Source organism: Nipponia nippon, unplaced genomic scaffold (assembly GCF_047370975.1).
Source record: "Nipponia nippon isolate SJK-2023a ecotype South Korea unplaced genomic scaffold, ASM4737097v1 scaffold_6, whole genome shotgun sequence".
NCBI classification, from domain to species: domain Eukaryota; kingdom Metazoa; phylum Chordata; class Aves; order Pelecaniformes; family Threskiornithidae; genus Nipponia; species Nipponia nippon.
The window spans coordinates 48281225-48300019 of NW_028262380.1; the positions used below are offsets into that span (position 1 = coordinate 48281225).

At 39.7% G+C, this 18795-nt stretch overlaps 1 protein-coding gene across 4 annotated transcripts in view; it reads left to right on the forward strand.

Moving 5' to 3' along the window:
- Window positions 1-18795, forward strand: part of PLRG1 (pleiotropic regulator 1) — a 41255-nt gene that overhangs the window by 10722 nt on the left and 11738 nt on the right. For 2 of the 4 annotated variants that reach the window (XM_087736599.1, XM_087736600.1), the window contains exons 12-16: window positions 445-553; window positions 1847-1986; window positions 4746-4939; window positions 5922-10061; window positions 11108-12156. In XM_087736599.1, coding sequence (XP_087592725.1) covers window positions 445-553; window positions 1847-1986; window positions 4746-4939; window positions 5922-5981 — 503 coding nt within the window. In that variant the 3' untranslated portion in view covers window positions 5982-10061; window positions 11108-12156. The remainder of the gene's footprint in view (window positions 1-444; window positions 554-1846; window positions 1987-4745; window positions 4940-5921; window positions 10062-11107; window positions 12157-18795) is intronic. The other 2 variants (XM_087736601.1, XM_087736602.1) reach the window with 2 other exon arrangements.

Consider the following 18795-nt stretch of genomic DNA (forward strand, 5'->3'; position numbering starts at 1 on the left):
ATTCATACTATTAATGGTATGTTTAAGCAAATATAGCTATGCATTGTTTGAACATTTTTCTGTACTTCCTTTGTTTCTGGTGTTTACATTTTTTGTTATAATATGTATTAAGACTTGCATTTTCTGTGATATTTCACAGTTCTCCCCAATTCAGTTAAGAAGTGTTCAGTACCGTGGTTAAATATAAAGTTCATCTTCTTTCCCGTTATGTCAAAATCTAGCTTTGCTGTGTAGCTACTTAGTTGTTCTTGAATTTCAAACTGTGTAAAAAGACTTACAACCCAGCATCTTTCTTGTCTGAGGTGGTGTTAGTATCATATTTTTGTAACAAGCATAATATTTTTCTCTTTCACATATAATGTTTTGGCTGCCTTATCAAAATAATGATGATGATGGAATCAATATGATGGTTTCTACTATTTTTTAATTTTCTTTTCATTGTAGGCAGTCATGATACTACCATACGGCTCTGGGATTTAGTGGCAGGAAAAACTCGTGTTACTTTAACAAATCACAAGAAATCTGTAAGAGCAGTAGTGCTACATCCAAGACAGTAAGTTTTCCTCGTTCTTTTACACTTTCACGGTTCATAACATTAGGTGGTGACAGAAAGCCAATGTGAGTGATGATTTAGAGTGGTAGAACATAATAATATGAAAAACTAAGAGCTTAGAATGCTGTAAAAATTTACATATCAGTTCTCAAATACCTTCACTACGCTGTGCTACCGAAGTATTGGCACTAGTGTACGTTAGCAATCCTGAGAATGTCTTATACCCCATGGAATTTATGTATGTGCCTTTGATGCAGTCTGGAAGTGCTCTGAATTTAGATACTATATTTTGATGCATCAACAGTTGCCTGTTTGGATAAATCCCCATTAAAACAATGGAGAAAAGGAATTCACATAGAACTGCAGTACTACTGCACCTTGAATATTTTAAAACAAAATTCTGTCAGTGCAGAAATTCAGAATCTTTGATATGAATCAATTCTGATCCAATCTGTGTGTCTGAAAAATTATAAAGATCTCATGCTATGCCTGTTAGCTGTAGCAGAGAAACGCCCTAGTTTTACTTACATTCTGAAAAAAAAAACCTCTAGTTTCAGATTCATTGATCATACCTCTTTAAAAAAAAAAATGGAAGTGTTTTTATCAAGCAGTGGCAAATGTCAGCCTAGTATTTTTATATTTTGGTATTTCTGGATTTTTAATATTCCAGTATTTTTTGTTAATAATCTATTTTGTTATTGAAGAATCTATTAAATAGACAGCAAATTGCTCAGATGTTGTGGCAACTGAAAATATTCCTACAGGCTTTTGTATGCGCTACCCAAATAACCTTGTGACTGCTTGCATGTGTTAAAATGAGGGAATTGATTACTGAACTCAGTAAAACAAATCGTCTTTCATAGTTCACTTTTTTGCAGTGCTTTTATTCTCGGTTGTATAGTTCTGGAAAAATAGTCAGTACTGGTTTTTGTTCTGTTTGGGTTTTTTTTCCCCGATGCTTTTGCTGATGATGCCCTTATACCTGAAAATTTGCCAGAATAACAGCTGACAAGAACTTAATGTGCATCTTTAATGTTTGTTTGCATATTAACATTCTATACAACATAGGATTTATAAAGCTTAGGTAATCTATGGAAAGGAAAGGAAACAGTAGAGATAGGTAATTCATGACTTCATAAAATTGCTTCATTTTATGTGAAGTAAAAATGTCAGAAAACCAGTTTTAGCGTTAAGTAATGTTGCAACTAGCATTTAACAGTAGTTTCAATGAAGGACGTTTGCTATCCTTACAGCTTTTTTGAACTTTAATATACTGTGCTTATTTTCTTTCAGTTACACATTTGCATCTGGTTCTCCAGATAATATTAAACAGTGGAAATTCCCAGATGGAAACTTCATTCAGAACCTCTCTGGTCACAATGCTATTATCAACACACTGGCTGTAAATTCCGATGGAGTTCTGGTCTCTGGAGGTAAAAATGAGAAATACATGTTTGTATTTCCCCTCTCCACTGCCCCACGTATATATGGCTGGAGGTCCTTAGACAAAGATGCTTGCCGAGCTCTCCCTTATCTGGGCCTATAAGCCTGCTACAGCATGCAACTTCATTTTATAGTGAGTAGGGCCGCTTTTATTTTCTCACGTTACTGAGCTGCATGCACAAAAACATATCTCTGCTTCTCAGTTGGCTGCTGCTGCAAGACTCCAGGGTTCATCCTCTGTGATCTCCTGAGTCTGAATTATTAGTGTCCCCTCAGGAGTGGTGTGGAAGTCGGAAGCTGCCTGAGAGACATCTGGTTCTTTGTTGGCTGCTCTATGTTAGGAACATGTTGATGCAGTGAGAATGGATAGAGGATATAGGAACATCTTGCTAAAGCTTGCTGTGCCATTTAAATGTGAACTCTTCTTTGTTTTTTTTATGCAGCACAAATGCATCGGTTCTGTTGTCTTAGTTTCTTGCACACATTTTTTGATGCTGTATTTGTATTGTTTAAAAGATTGATAGCTAATCTCCGAATTTTATTTGGCTCTGTAAATCAAAACAACGTTTACTCAGCAATATTATATATTCAAGTGTTCTGAAATGAAGAAATTAACCACTTGGCTCTGGTGCCTATGGGAGGATTTTGTGTCTATTGTGACACAGATTTAATTCTTTCACTCAAAAGCTTCAAGAATTTAATGATCATCTGATACAATAGAGTTTTGTTAGTGGCCTGTGAGCCCCCAAAGTCTTGGAACTACTAGTTTGTATTCATGTATCTGTGTTGTGGGGTAGGAGGAGAATCCTGAATGCTTACTGTATCTGATAATGAATAATTTCATGTAAGAACATTTATCTCATATTGCAGGTAGCATTTTCCTATATATTAGTTACCCAAACACTGTAATAAAAATATTTTGGTGGAAGTATGTGTTAGTAAAACCATAGTCTGTGATGTTTCTGAGAGTTTTATGTTTGTACAAGGTAAAGTAGATATGTAGGCCTTTTTTAGTGACAAGCTTTTTTGAAACTCGCTTCTAGAAATCCCAGCTGAAATCAGATCTTTTTGTTAAGGCATTGTGTCTACATAGTAGGGAGATGGTAAGTGTGTTTTTAATGTAGATGCTATTATAAACAGGAAATGAGTAAATAGTGTGGAAAAAGGAAGTGCTAATTTTACAACTTGAGAGCTGAGCTCTAGAGAAACAGTCCAAGATTGCATGGGAAAACAGAGTTAAACCAGGAGGTTAAACCCAAATCTCTGAGGTCCTAGACTAGTTACTTCATCACGAGATTGTCCTGGGAGAGCTCTAATAGTCAGAGGAAAGTGAATTAAGAGGCTAGACTGTATTGCTCCATATAACTTGCAGAGCCTGAGTTTTCATTTCTTGGTTTTGCTTGTCCAATCTTTTGGGTAGTTGTAAACAAGGATGAGACTCAATTCACAGCATCACAAGTGATAAGACAATTTGAGATGGGTTCCATGAGTCTGCAGCAGCAGATACTTATGAAAAACATTTCTGTGTTTGTAACCAGAGCATAATAAAAAAAAGTAACAGCTAAGTTACACTTTGGAACACTGAAATGCCTTTGGTCCCATTGGGTCCTGTGTGCTCTTGGTCCGATTTGATACAGTATGTCCTGTAGACTAGGGATGTGGAGTAAGATGGAAATGCGCTAAGCAGGAGTTGGAAGATAGCTAATTATATTGTCAGCTTACCCTGGTTATGCTTTCAAGTATGTATAAAGGGGGCCCTTGATTTTAAAATCTGAGTAAAGCTCTGTTTCACAACTGGTGTATTCATAGTGAGAGCAAGAACTTGACAAAATACTGGACTGGGCTCATATTTCATTCTTTATTATTTTGAAGACATTTCTAGAAGCTCTTTGTAGGATTTTTTGTGTTAGTAGTAGCTGAGGCTTTAGAAAAACTTGTTCCTTTTCCACATAAAAACCCGTATGGTTTTAGTAATATTTGTGGCTTTTTTAAAAATTAAAATTTTACTATTGATTCCCCCCCTTTACATCCTTGTGCTATCTACAGCAACTTCAAAAAAAGTTGATGCTGAATTAAAGTAAGTTGAGGTTACCTTAGAGTATTTTGCTGTAGAAACACCCTTCTTGAAGCATCTGGGTTTCTTGTCTAGCTGGCAGCTGTGGAGAAATTTTTAATAGATCTGTTTTAGGGGGGTGGTTTTTGTAACTGAAAAATAATTGCTTTGGGAGCATCCTTCTGAATACAGTGCTCAGATATTGCTGTGAATACCCTGTAGCTGATGCCAGTAGCAGTAATACTGGCAGTGGCTTAAACTGTATTTGAAATAGAACCTCTGCAAACGTTAAGCCCGTGTCCCATTACAGACTCCTTAATGTCTGTAATCGGTTTGACAGGATGATGCCTCTTTGTTCAACTTCAGTGGAGCTACTGAAGAGGGAGCTTGATATTCAGAATGCCAGTCCTTTCTGTGCTTCCAAAGGAGCTTACTGCAGTTGCCCTGTGATGTAGTGCATCATCGCTCTGGGTTATCTAATGCAAAACACGGCCTTAAACAAGATCAGCCTGTCTTAACTAAGAAGGAAACCAGTAGAAAATGGGAAACCTTGAAGGGTGTACTGAGCTATTCTACATGAATGCTATAGCTGATGTATTCCTGAGGTATTGATTAGTTGTTCATGATAACCGTTTTTAGAAAACTGATAGAAATGAACTGGTTAAAATACTAAGTATGTTTGTTCGTTCGTTTTAGCTGATAATGGTACTATGCATCTTTGGGACTGGAGAACCGGATACAATTTCCAGAGAGTACATGCAGCTGTACAGCCAGGCTCCTTGGACAGTGAATCAGGAATATTTGCTTGTGTTTTTGACCAGTCAGAAAGCAGATTGCTAACTGCTGAAGCTGATAAAACCATAAAAGTGTACAAAGAAGATGATACTGCGGTATGTCAAAGTGTCTTTTTAATGTATTCTCATGAAATAAAAAAATTTCAAACAAGTGTTACACGTATCAATAAGGGATATGCACAGACTTGTGTAATCCATTTTATTGAAGTTTGAAAGCAATGCATATGTAATAATGTTGAGAGGACAGCAGCTAGTATCTGCACTCCTAATTTCTTATTAACTACTATAGTACAAATAAGCGTCAGGTCTATCAACTCTTCTGCAAAAGTCCTTTGTGATAAAGTTTGGAGAAATTGTAATGCAATGGTGTACATTGCGTTGTGAAGCCAGTAGGGGACTGTGTGGTTGTATTGATGAAACATGGGAATTAGCAAAAAGATCACATTCTAAAAATTTATTGTACTTCTGCATATGATCTAGATTAGTCATTTGCCTTGACAGTTTTTAGAATTCAGAGTCAATAGCTTATTTTCAAACGGTTATTCTCAAATCTGAACCCATTTACTAATGGAGAAGATAATAGAATATTGTATAGTTTATTGGAGTATGTCTCCAATATAAAGAATATAAGGATTTTTATTAAGCCTTGGAATTTTTGCATTAATTAGACTTGGAGCAACTCTTAGACATAAAGGGATATGGAATGTTTTATCCATTTTGCAATTGAGCAAACTGTAGACTCTGTGGCATCTGCCAATACTGATGTAGATATTGCTATAAGGACTGTCTCTGGAGTTTTTGTTCCTGTATTTTGATCACCACAATATTGTTTCTGAAATGCCATTGGCAACCTGATTTTTGTCCTCGTTGCAAAATAAAAAAGAACAGAACAAGTCTTGTCATGTACTTCAGACAGTGGGATAATACAAAATTTCATTTGGGTAAATTACATAGTACATGAGGTAATTATAAAGTAACAATATGAAATAGAGTATATATACTATGAAACTAAACTCTAAGTACAGGTGAATTTCAAGTGAAAAATAATCCTTATGAGATTTTTCTTTTTTCCTTTTAGACTGAAGAAACTCATCCTGTCAGCTGGAAACCAGAAATTATCAAGAGAAAGCGATTTTAGTGTGGCAACATATTACGCTGTAATTTTGTTTTGGCTTTTCTGAGAGCATTCATGTTTTGTTCTGCCTAGAACAGCAGAGCAGGAAGTCAGCTAAGTCACTGCTATTTCAACATGTTTTATAATAAACTTTATTTCTCTTTCCTTTTGTCTGTTTTTGGTGTGATCCCAGCAAACCAGTTGCAGCTCTTAACTTTCTCTTTGTGGAGCATGTGTAGTTCATGAAAAGGATAGCTGTGCAGGTGGTTACTTTTTTTCTATGAATCTGTTGAGTGTAAGTCTAAAAATACTTTTGACCCGGGTTTTCTGAAACACCCTTGCTTGACTCCAAAAGTAAATTGCAAATTTATGCATAGAAGCCATCTACTGGAAATTTCTTGAGTGACACTTTCAGATTTTAGACCAGTATTGTTTACTGTACATATGCTGAGTATATACTGTAATGAAACAGTATATACACTAGAGTACTAGAGTAATCAAGAAAGACACAGGACAATATAATAATAATGTAGTTTGCTTTATAAACACAGCCACTGAGCATTGCCAGTGCTGTGTTATTGAATGAAATGGATCTTCAAAGTGTTTCTTTCCCTAGGAAAGCTTTCATATGCAACTACTCATGTTCACTCATTTCATTTCAGAGTGGACCTTCTATAGCAAGGACCACTGCAAATCATATTGTTCACAGTCATTACAGGGTTAGGACCAGTTGACTGACTTTGTAAATCACCTGTTTGTTCCAGTTATCCAGAGGATATATGACATTAGAGTACAGTGAACTTTTAAAACTGAGCTCTAAGAGGAAAAGCTCTTAAGTCATTCCAGCCTTAATTTTACATGTTGCTGTCTCCCTGTGATCTTAGGAAGGAATTTAAAATAAATAAAAAACTATTACTGTAAGATAATTTGTACTCCTGAAGGGAAAAAAAAAATCTTTCTTTGTGTTTACAAACAGTCACATAACAAGCAGTAAACATGTAAGCCGCCTTGCTACAGCTTATCTGTGATGTCTGTGCTGCTCTAAAGCACTTTCTCTTGGCGGGGGGAAGTGTTAAGTCATCGAGCCATTCAGTTGTTGGAAACTTTGCCAGCGGTGTTAATAGCTGCAGTGGCAAGTGTCATGCTGGGTAGATGCTGAGAATTGTTCTGTGGCCACAGCACTGATAGTAAGCAGTTCATAATAATTTCTATTCTCTGCCAGTCTGACTTCTTTCAAATCTGGGATTTATGTTAGAGAAATGACAGTTACTTGCAATGTAACTTACCAAAAGCTAGTAAAAATAAGCGTTGTTTATTAGGAGAATTTTTTGTCTTGTCTTTTATGATGCGCAGGAGGTCTTGTATTTGTAATTTGAATGTTTGACAATGTCATTTTAAGGCAGTCTGTGCTGTATAAGTAACTGAATTTTGGTTGACAGCTATTGTCTGAAGCATCTTCACAAAAAAGGGAGGGGATTATTTGGTATTTACAAGTTAAGTTAAACATCTTTTATTTGGATGATAATTTGAATTGTTTGGATCTTTATTACAGCTGTTTCCACTTCAACATAATGAGGAAAAATACAGGTTGTGACTTATGTACTTATATACTGCTTACTTATATACTGCTGCTAATGCTTCATTCCAGAAATTGATGAAGCGTTGGTGTTACACAGAATTTTCTTGCTCACAGTGAAATCCTCTGTAGGAAACGAGAGTGGAGAGGAGTGACTTACTTGAAAAAGGGGGTGGGTTTGTTGTTGTGGTTTGTTTTCTTGTTTGTTGTTTTTTTTTAGAAGTGTCTATTTCTTTTGATGATTTGGAACCAGGAAGGGGAAATTAGAGGTTTTGGCTCACAGTTCTAGCACATCTTCTCAGTACTGGCACTTTCCTTTAAAAACTGCATTTATTCCACTGTTTGTTGCTTTGAAGAGAGATTAGAAAGTCTCTTGCAGAACCTGTGTTTCTTCCCTGGATTTCTGCAGGAATCTGATTGCATGGGGCAGTGGTTGCCAGGGCATTCTTTTTGTGCCGTGGGTAAAGATTCAGTTTGCAAGTTAAAGGCTATGTACTATTATTTGGAATAATGCTTCTCCTTTTCGGCTCTATAATATGCTGTCCCAGTTCTAAGTGTGATTTTTTTTTTTAATTGTGTACTTTAACATTTTATTTGCATGTTCATTTTCTTTCCAGCATTTTTTTTCTTCCACTTGACAGTAAAGTGAATATCATCACATATACTTCTATAAGTATTATTTGACACATCAAAATTATCAGATTTCATTTAAGTGCTTCTCTAGTGCAAAGTAAGCCTAGATAGTGAGTTGTGATACACATATATCTGATTGTATAGGACATAGTGACATTAGATTTGTCCACGTAAGTCATAAGATAAAGCAAAAGAGGAGGATCTGGTCCATTGGATGTATTTTCCGTGCTTCTGGAAAGTGTCACACTGCAATGTCAGTTGCAGTGATGTCGAACTGGAGTCTAATCTCAGAAAATAATTATTGTCACTTATTTCATAAAATTTGATGTTGTCTCCTGTATATGATCAAATCATACACATTTCTACCACAAACCTTGTGTTTTGTTTTATACTGTACATAATTGCGGAGAAGTAAGAAAATGTTTTTTGATTGTAACATAGTTCAAAAAGTGTATCTGGTAAAGGTGATAAATTTTAAGATCACTCTTCACTGTATACTAAAGCATACAATGTAAGCTATGCAGCTAGAGTGCTGTCATTTGCTGGCAGCATGAAAGTTGTGCAGAACAATGTGTCTTTGGCAACTTAAAGGCTTACAGAAGTAAATCTTTAATAGCCAGTTTCTTTTTAGTCCTGTTAGATAAGAATTAAAGTGCTATGCCTGATTTAAGTGACAGCAATTTAGCCATCAATAAAATCTTCAATACAATATGATTTCATGTCTTTTTTCCATTTTGGGTTTTGTAGTAAGAGGAACAAAAACTAACTAAATATGTATTGAAAGTTAAAGTAATTTAAGATTAAAATTGATGACTGTTTCCTATAGTACAATAACAAATATTTTTTGCAGATCAGCTGTAATGGAGAGAGAAAGTACTGATGGCTATTTTATGAAGAGCTTCCTATCTGCATGAAGGGATTAGCAAAACAAATGCAGAATTGTTCATGAATTTTCTCCAACATGTTTAAAAAAACCATTGAAACCTCTCAAGTTAAGTATGAGGTCCAGGACAGGTTCTGGATGGGAGCTGTGTGGGTGGAAAAAAAGCTTAGAGTTAAACTAACTTTGGTATGTCTTACTGGGAGCTAATTAAAGGGGATATTTCTGTCCATGGCACAAAACTGAATTTGGTCACGGTGAAATCAATGGGAGTTTTATCATTGATTTTTGAAGTCAAGATTTCACTCAGTGGGGTGTTTTGTGTTTTTTTTTTTTTTTTCTTTGAGTTGGAAAAACTACCAGTCTGGCACATCATGTATGTAGGTATCCACACAAGGTGTGGTTTTTTGTGCAGAAGATGCATCATTCTTTTTTAGATGAGGCTTCTAAGTTTTTAGTCGTACACCTAAGAAAATGGTGAGGATTTGGAAATTAATGAATGCCAGTAAGCCTGATAAGCTAAAAAAAGGTCGACCTGCAATTTTGTTCTATAAAATTTAACACTAAATTTGCAGGACTTGAAACTAGCATAAATATGACTTTCTACAGAAACTGTTCCATAAGCAGAATATGCAGTTGGTGAATCACTTTATTCCTTTGAAAGCAAACAAGTCTTCAGCTGAAATGAGCTTGAAGGCTGCATGAAGAGAGAGGTTTTTGACTTGGTTTTTGTCTGTAGTTTGAAAACTTGGCAGGTCTAGGTAAAGCTTGTCACTTCGGGAGACTCCATCTGATGCTTCTTTAATGGCAGCAGCGGAGAATCAGTTTTCTGGCCTTTACATCCTGAAGCCTTATGAATTTAGTTCTGTGCTTAGTAGATCAGAAGTTGGCTGAAAACTGGCAAAAACGTTGGATGAAAAATGAATGGCCATCCCTGTCTGAAGATGATCCTTCCAAGAATTTTGATGCACAGAGGAGAATCTGCATTTCTCATTTTGATTTTCAGTAAGGTTCTGTAAGTAAGCTCTGATTGCAGGGCTAGCAAAATGTAATTGCTTCCGTGAACACTTTCACATGCATTTTTCCTATGCTTATCTTAAAAAAAAAAAAAAAAAAAAAAAAAAAAATTCATCAGGAGTCATTCAGTGTTTTAATTTCATCTAGGGTGTCTCAGAAACTTGAAAAATATCAGCATAAGCATTCACAAGTTCTGATGTTGGAAATTACTTCAGAGGTTTTCCAGCAAAATGGCCAAATCTAACCAAGAGAATTTTCTCTTTAATTAGTATGTATTCTACCAATTGCTGTAAAGCAGCACTTGGATATTTTTCAAGATGTTTGAAAAACTGTACAGGTTTTGCTTTAGATGAGAACTGTGGAGTTTCTAGATGTGGACTTGTTGTTTTTGAAAATGTTCTCTTGAAAATCTTTGATTTTGACTTGAGGGATTTGCAGGATCAACCCTTAAGTGTTAGTTTTCCCATTGCTGCTCATATTGAAACTATGCAGCATTGGCTTTGTAATGCTGTGAACCTTTAAGTCAGTAACGTTAACTTCCTTCAGGTGCATGTTATTACCAGGTTTTTGTTAACCTTTCTTTAGGGTTTTTGTTTTGAATGTAATGAGTACGTAAGCCCCAAATGTGTATCTAAAACATGGATTAATTGGGGCACAAATTAGACCTCAAAAGTACAAACAAGAATTGAGCTAAATGCTTCTCTCCAGGTGAGGAAGATTGAAATCACTGACAGGAAAGCTACAGTTGAAAATAAGAAATTTTGAGTTTGCATGAGCTTGGGAAAACTGTATTGTGCTGTGGTTTTTTTTTCCTCAAAAAACCCCACACCTCACACTTGTGTTTGAGAAATGCAGATAATGTGTGAAATGCTTGTTTCTGCCAACATTTTTTTTTTTTTTTGCAACCTCTCCGCTTTATTTTTAGGGAGAGCATACGTCCTTGCAAGACACCTCACCTTTACTCTTTTCTGCTGCGGTAAAAACTCTTGGGCTTTTGGATACTGCAAATGTTTTTGGTTTTTTTTTTCATTTTTTTTTTTCCAGCTGATGCATTGCCAAGAGGAAAACTGAAGAGTTAAGCCCTCCAGAGCAAGGGAGAGTCAATGCAGCATCAGCATGAATTATGAATACCAAGGGCTACACCTAGAGAAGAGAAAGACTTCCTGAAACCTCTCAGGGAGGTGAAAAGGACAGTGGAAAAACTAAGACTAGAAGAGACCAGAGCTATGACATCTGAAAGGAAATATTTGGAAACATGCTACATTTACCTGGCAGGCTGGAGGAGAGGAGCTGCTTCTGGATTAGATGAATGCTGCATGGGTATAAAGGAAAGAATGGAAGAGAGCAGTGTGCTAATGCGAGCGCAGTCAATGGTGAAAATGAAAACGTGGGCATCCTGATGCAAATTCTTTTGGCAGCAACCTATAAACGCCTTTCGGAGAAGCACTGGTATTGTATGTATCTGTATGTTCTGGTACCCTCATGCTCTGAAGTATAACTCAAGATAGTTTAGAAAATTCTGTGGCACATGAAGAATTGCAGAGCAATGCAAAGTGAGGAATCTGGAGGGGTTTGCTGCTGCAGTGGGATTTTCACAGAGGAAGCACTTGCAAGTACAATGCTAAACAAGGCTTAAGAGTGAAGCCAAAGACTGCGTTGTGAATAGCCTAAAAAGATAACGAGGCTGATTTTACAGCTGACTGAATGTAAGGATTACCTTACAACACTGAGTTTACTTCTTTCTGACAGGGAAATGGTGAGCTGTAGAATGAGACATGAGTTTATAGCCACAGAGTATCATGCTGACAGGATGCATTGCTGTTGGGAGACTATCGTGATAAATAAGGGCGTAGCTTGTGCAATCAGAAAAACTTGTGCTGCATCCAACTGCTTTTTTTTAACTAGGAAAAGACACTACGAATCCTAACATGACTTAACTATTTCCAAGTAAATCCCCTTGACAAGCAAGCTTCCTGCATTGACAACTAGAGATCTGCTCTCAATAAAGCAGCAATATAAAGTATGAATAGAAAAATTCCATACAAAGATTTGAACATGGCTTCGGCTGCCAGATGAGTCAAATTTCATGTCCTGTAAGTATATTAATTCTTTCCTGCTCATTCAATTTCTTTTCTTCCCATGCAACATGTTAATGAACATGCTTCTTTCAAAGAAAGCTTGGCAATGCAAACCTACCAGAATTGATCAATTCTGTTAATGACTGTTCTATTTTGGAAGTGAAAATCCCAGTGAAGGAGTTTTATTATTCCATGTAGTTCTAAATCAGTGTTTAACAGGAAATTCAAAAGTAACTAGCAACTCAAACTCATCATGGTAGCTAAATGAAATTATTGATAAAAATGCTTGCTGCTGATTCGAACAAATATAGTAAAATTCAGTGTATTTCTTTGTGAGCAAACGTGTTTATTTTTAATTTGTAGGTGAGGTTGTAAATGCCCTTTAATTACATAAGGGGAAAGAAAACTGCTCCTGGTGTTTCTCCAGTTTTAGTGGCGTTGGTACATGTGGTTGCTAGGTCAATGATGCAGTTTTTCTCCAGCCATTAAAACAGAATGACTGTGCTTAAAATGGCACAGTGTGTTTCAAACTTTCACACACTGAAGTAAAGGTCCACATGCTTTCCAGTAACATAGCCCTGTGGTCTATGGCAGTGCATTTTTTCAGTGTTGTGTTCTCTCTCACAGGTTTCAATTTCTTCTTGATATTTTTAGGCAACTGCAGCCTTTAATGGGGAAAACACTGTTAAGAAATTGGAAGCTCTCTCTAGCCTGTATCTCCAGCCTGATTAATTATGACCTGGTGACTCCTTTCTTTTCTTCCTTTCCCCCAAACTTGTCCTGGCCTTCTTCCATCGACAGCATCCCTGTGGAGCTTGTGAGATCCTCAGCTGTTCTGGAGAGCTTCATGCTGTCCAGGCACAGGGAGCAGTGCTGTGGATTGCTCTTCCAGGTCCCCACGTGGCTCTGCCTCGCTGCATCAAACATAGTGACTGAACTATGTGGTGGGAGCATTTTGTGATGGGAAGTTGTTCTTGGAGATGGGGAAAATACTGACTGCATAAATTCTTATTTTCTCTCCTGGTATGCAACCTGATGTTGACAGATGATTGTTCTCCCTCCATCCTCCCAGTTCTTCTCACCCCACTTGATTTTTCTTGAGCGAGCCTTCTAGTGATACAGCACACTGTGTATAAAATGCTCTGGTGGTGGTTGCTAGCAGTGCCCCACACTGGTTTTAATAACAAAATCTGACAATTTTCACATTCTTGGCAATATAAAGGCAAGTGGTAAAGCCTAAGACTGAATAAGACACCAAGGAAACCTCAACCAAAGTCAGGAAGATGTTCAAGTAAATCACGTCCAGGGGCTTTTTCTCTTTAACCTCCTGTTCTGCTCAGCATTGTGCTCAGTAACAGTTTATTAGCCTCGGCTTACTCTAGGATAAGTTCAGACTGATCCAGTTGAGACTGTCCTGGCAAATGCTCTGTATTGGTGAAGCTAAATGGGGGAAGATGTGATGGAGGAATGCCAAAACCTCTGCTGGTGAAAGGCTGTCCTCCTTGTGATGGGGAAGTGTCTAACTTTCCTCTTTTTAACAAAGTGCTCTTTATTATTTCTAATTTCTTAAATCCTATAAATAGTTGCTGTGAATAGTGTAGTAAAAAGATCCAGTATTGCAGGTAATACAGGTCTTTAAATTATGGACAAAACTTCTAAATTGTCTTAAAATTGTGGACTTACATGTGGACATGTAAGGCTCACAATAACATTGTATCTCTTACTATAAAAAAAAAAAATCACAGACAAGAAGCCATTATCAATAATGGCCACAATTAGGAAATGGGAGAACTTTTTGCTTCTCACAATACTGGATCTCCATCCATGTCTTCAAAAAAAAGAAAAGCTTGAATGTTGTTCTGGTCAAAGAGCAAACAGAAGGAGCGGTGGGGTGTGTGTGCATTTAGAAAATCAATGGCCAGAGCATAAATGTCCATGTACTGTTTTGTAAATGTATACCTTGCACCCTGTTTATACCACAGAGTCATAAATAGTTTGGATTGGAAGGGACCTTTAAAAGGTCATCTAGTCCAACCCCCATGCAATGAGCAGGGACATCTCCAACTAGATCAGGTTGCTCAGAGCCCTGTCCAACCTGACCTTGAATGTTTCCAGGGATGGGGCATCTACCACCTCTCTGGGCAACCTGTTACAGTGTTTCACCACCCTCCTCAGAAAAATTTCTTCCTTATATCTAGTCTAAATCTACCCTCTTTCAGTTTAAAACCATTATCCCTTGTCCTATTGCAACAGGCACTGCTAAAAAGTTTGTCCCCATCTTTCTCATAAGCCCCCTTTAAGGATTGAAAGGCCACAATAAGGTCTCCCTGAAGCCTTTTCTTCCCCAGGCTGAATAACCCCAACTCTCTGTCTCTTCACAGGAGAGGTGTTTGAGCCCTCTGATCATTTTTGTGGCCCTCCTCTGGACCCGCTCCAACAGGTCCATGTCTTTCCTGTGCTGAGGACCCCAGAGCTGGATGCAGTTCTCCAGGTGGGGTCTTACCAGAGTAGAGGGGCAGAATCATCTCTCTCAACCTGCTGGCCATGCTTCTTTTGATGCAGCCCAGAATACTGTTTGCCTTCTGGGCTGCGAGCACATGTCGGCTCATGTCCAGCTTTTCATCTATCAGTACCCCCAAGTCCTTCTCCTCAGGGCTGCTCTCAATCCCTTCATCCCCCAGCCTGTATTGATACCGGGGATTGCCCCGACCCAGGTGCAGGACCCTGCACTCTAGGTCTTGTTGAACCTCATGAGGTTCACACAGGCCCATTTCTTGAGCTTGTCCAGGTCCCTCTGGATGGCATCCCATCCCTCAGGCATGGCAACGGCACCACCTGGCTCAGTGTCCAATTTAGAGAGAAGGATGTTGTGGGGGACCGTGTCGAAGGCCTTACAAAAGTCCAGATAGACAACTTCTGTAGCTCTTCCCTTGTCCACTGATGTAGTCACTCCATCATAGAAGGCCACTAGGTTGGTCAGGCAGGACTTGCCCTTGGTGAAGCCATGCTGGCTGTCTAGAATCACTTCCCCGTCCTCCATGTGCCTTAGCATAGCTTCTAGGAGGTGCTATTCCATGATCTTCCCAGGCACAGAGGTGAGGCTGGCAGGTTGGTAGTTCCCAGGGTCCTCCTTTCTACCCTTTTTAAAAATAGGTGCAATGTTTCCCTTTTTCCAGTCACCAGGGACTTCACCTGACTGCCGTGACTTTTCAAATATCAGGGAGAGTGGCTTGGCAACTGCATCAGCCAATTTCCTCAGGACTCTGGGATGCATCTTGTCTGGTCCCACAGGCTTATGTATGTTCATGTTCCTCAGGTGGTCAGGAACGTGATCTTCTCCCACAGTGGGAGGGACTTTGCTTCCCTAGTCCCTGTCTTGTGGTCCATCCGCTCGAGAGGTGTGGGAAGAGAGGTTGCCAGCAAAGACTGAGGCAAAGAAGTTGTTGAGTACCTCAGCCTTCTCCTTGTCTGTTGTTACCAGTTTGCCAGTCTTGCTCATCAGGAGAGTACGCTTTCTTTGACCTTCCTTTTCTGGCTGACATACCTGTAGAAGCCCTTCTTATTATTCTTTGCATCCCTTGCCAAGTTCAGCTCCAGCTGTGCCTTGGCCTTCCTGACCCCATCCTGACACAACTGGGCAGTACCCCTATACTCTTCCCAGGATACCTGTCCCTGCTTCCATTGTCTCTGCTTTTCCTTCTTGCCCTTTAGTTTGACCAGCAGGTCTCAACTCGGCCAGCTGGTCTCTTGCCTTCCTTTCCTGATTTCTTATACCTGGGGATCGAGAGCTCTTGCGCTCTATGGGCAGCATCCTTAAAGGTCTGCTGGCTCTGTTCTGCTCCCTTGTCCCTGAGGGCAGTTTCCCAGGGGGTCCTATTGACTAACTCCTTGAAGAGCTGGAAGTTTGCTTTCCTAAAATGCAGGGTCCTGACTTTACTCGTTGCCTGACCCATATCCCTCAGGACTGCGAACTCCACCAGTGCATGATCACTGCAGCCCAGGCTGCCTCCAATCTTGACGTCACCGATTAGCTCACTTGCATTGGTGACCAACAGGTCCAGTATCGCATCCCCTCTGGTAGGGCTGTCTATTACCTGGCTTAAGAAGCTATCCTCAGTGCCTTCCAGGAGTCTCTTGGATTGCCTACACCTTGCCATGCTACTTTTCCAGCAGATGTACAGGTGGTTGAAGTCCCCCAGCAGGACGAGAGCCTGCGAACACGATGCCTCCTGTAGCTGGAGTAAGGCGGCTTCGTCAATAGACGATGGGGCAGCCTGTAGTAGCCACCAACCACAAGGTTCCCTTTGTTGCCTTGGTCTCCGATTCTTACCCATAAGCTTTCAACCGGCTCGTGGCTATCCTTCAGAGACAGCTCTTCACACTCTAGCCATTTCTTGGTGTAGAAGGCAAAGCCTCTGCCCCTCCTTTCTCGCCTGTCCCTTCTGAACAGCCGGTGGCCATCGATAGCCACACTCCGGTCATGGGATTCATCCCACTAAGTTTCAGTAATGGCAACGTTTGAAACAACTCTGATGATAACTGATATCTGTATGAAGAGAGGCATGTTGGATGTGAAAAACAAAACTGGTGATTATCTGTGGGACACACCTTACAATTAACCACCAGGGGCCAGCACATTTTAAAATAACATAGCTGTGGTCATTCATACCTTAGGCCAATACTGTGTTTTCACACTGTCCTAGTTTTAAGATATGTCAGTTCACACATTTTTTAGCATGGTGCGTTTCTCTGGTGTAGACAGGGCCAAAGTAATACATGGTGGAATTTAGAAATGTTCCCGTATGGAGAATAGGCTTTGCCAAGAAGAGGAAACCTCATCCTTTTTCATCTTCTCTCTCCCGTGGTTTTTGTTGAAAGGTTTTCCTGTGTGTTCTCACATGCAGTTCATGTAAAGTCGCTTCTCTCCCTCAATAGAAGGGGAACAAGATTAGTATTAAGCAAGAGAGGGTAAAAGTAATGTTCCCTGAGGCTTTACCTGGGAAAGATGAAAAAGTATTAGCTTCACTTTTTGTTGACAAGCAGATATAAAGCAGATATAGTCAGCTAAGCCTCTTCCAAAAATGCATTTGATGTCTCAGCTTTTTAAATTCATTTTCAGTGCTTTCAGATTTCCTTAGGCTGCTGTAATTTCCCCTTGTGCCGAAGCTGATGAGGACACTGGCGCAGCAGAGTGAAATACTGCTTTCCTCCTTCCTGGGCACGCCACATCTTCCCTCATCCTCAGCCTGCCTCCTCTAGCAAGGAGGGAGGTGGTGGGCAGAAACCCAGCCACAACCCTCTCCTCCCAGTCCAGAGCTCTGCCCCTTCCTCCAGCCATACCCAAAGCCTGTTTGTCTCCTCTTTGTTCATGAGCAGAATAAAAAAATAATCTCTTGTTTCCTTCCGGTGCACCAGAAACCACCAGGGAGGTGACTGTAGTACAGGGAAAGAAGGAATAGTTTTCTTTTTTTTCCTTTGGTGCTTAGAGGTGAGAAAGGGATCACCTGCTGGAAACACTGGAGCTGTGTTTATAGGGTCATATCTTCTAAAATTCACTGCGGAGTTTGTAGAAACATGAACTTTAAAAGTGCTTTGCTGACAGCTTTGTTGTTTCTCCTGTCTGAAAGCACCACAACGATAAAAATAATGTTTGCGATCTACCGTTTGCCACAATGAGCACCGAGTGTGGAATTGCATTTTCACATGCTTTCCTCCAAAGAGTTTCATAAATATTTTTTTTTCCTTTGAAATGGGACTGGGTGGCATCACTGCTTCATGCCATTGGATTTCTAAGTTTTGTTTGGTAAGATCAACACGGTTTAGGGAAAAGAAACTCTACAGCTGAATATAGAATGTAGCTGGCTTTGCTCACTGCCTCCCTGCAGCAATCATTGTCCCTAGCAAACATACAGCCTGAGCGGTAACTAAGCATAGCGCCAGGGGGTCCTGCTCCTATAGCTGTGACTATAAGACTGCATGACTATAGTTACTTGCAAAGCTTGTTCCTTACAAATTGCATTATCTGTGGTGGTTGCTAGGGCGGTTTTGCATCTAAGCTGCTGGTCCAAGATGCTAGTCTTGAAATATTTTTGCTGTTAAATAAAATGTTTGCCACAGGGCTCAGGGTGGTCTAACCCTATCAGCCCTGGGGGCCATGTCCTGGTTTGGAGGTTTCCTCGTAGGTACAGAGGTAGATCCCACCTGTGCTGCTCCATATGTGTCCCACCTCTTGCCTACCTTTCCTAGGGATAAGAGGCAGTGACAGCAGCTTTGGCAGTGCAGGGGCAACTATTTGGAAATGTGCTCAAGCTGTTCAGGCTCTTTGCTGCCTGATCATCTGCTCCCTGTTCCCTCTGGGAAAGGGGCAGTAGGCCAAATGAAACATGTGTTAGATCCAGCCAGGCCACCGCTTTGGCCTGTGCTGCCAAGCTTGGTTGGGGAGGTAGGATCCTCACAGAGCTCCACCAGGCACCTGGGAGTGACAGTCTGTGGCCACCAAATTCCCAAAGTGCTGCTGATGGGCAGCATGTCAGACTTGCACTGCTTCTTCTGGAACAGCATCTCTTCTGGACTCCAGGACTGAAATCCTGGAGCCTTCGACTTCTGGCTCCAGTGAAACCCCAAGATACAACTGGCCAAGGCTGATGTCTGTCA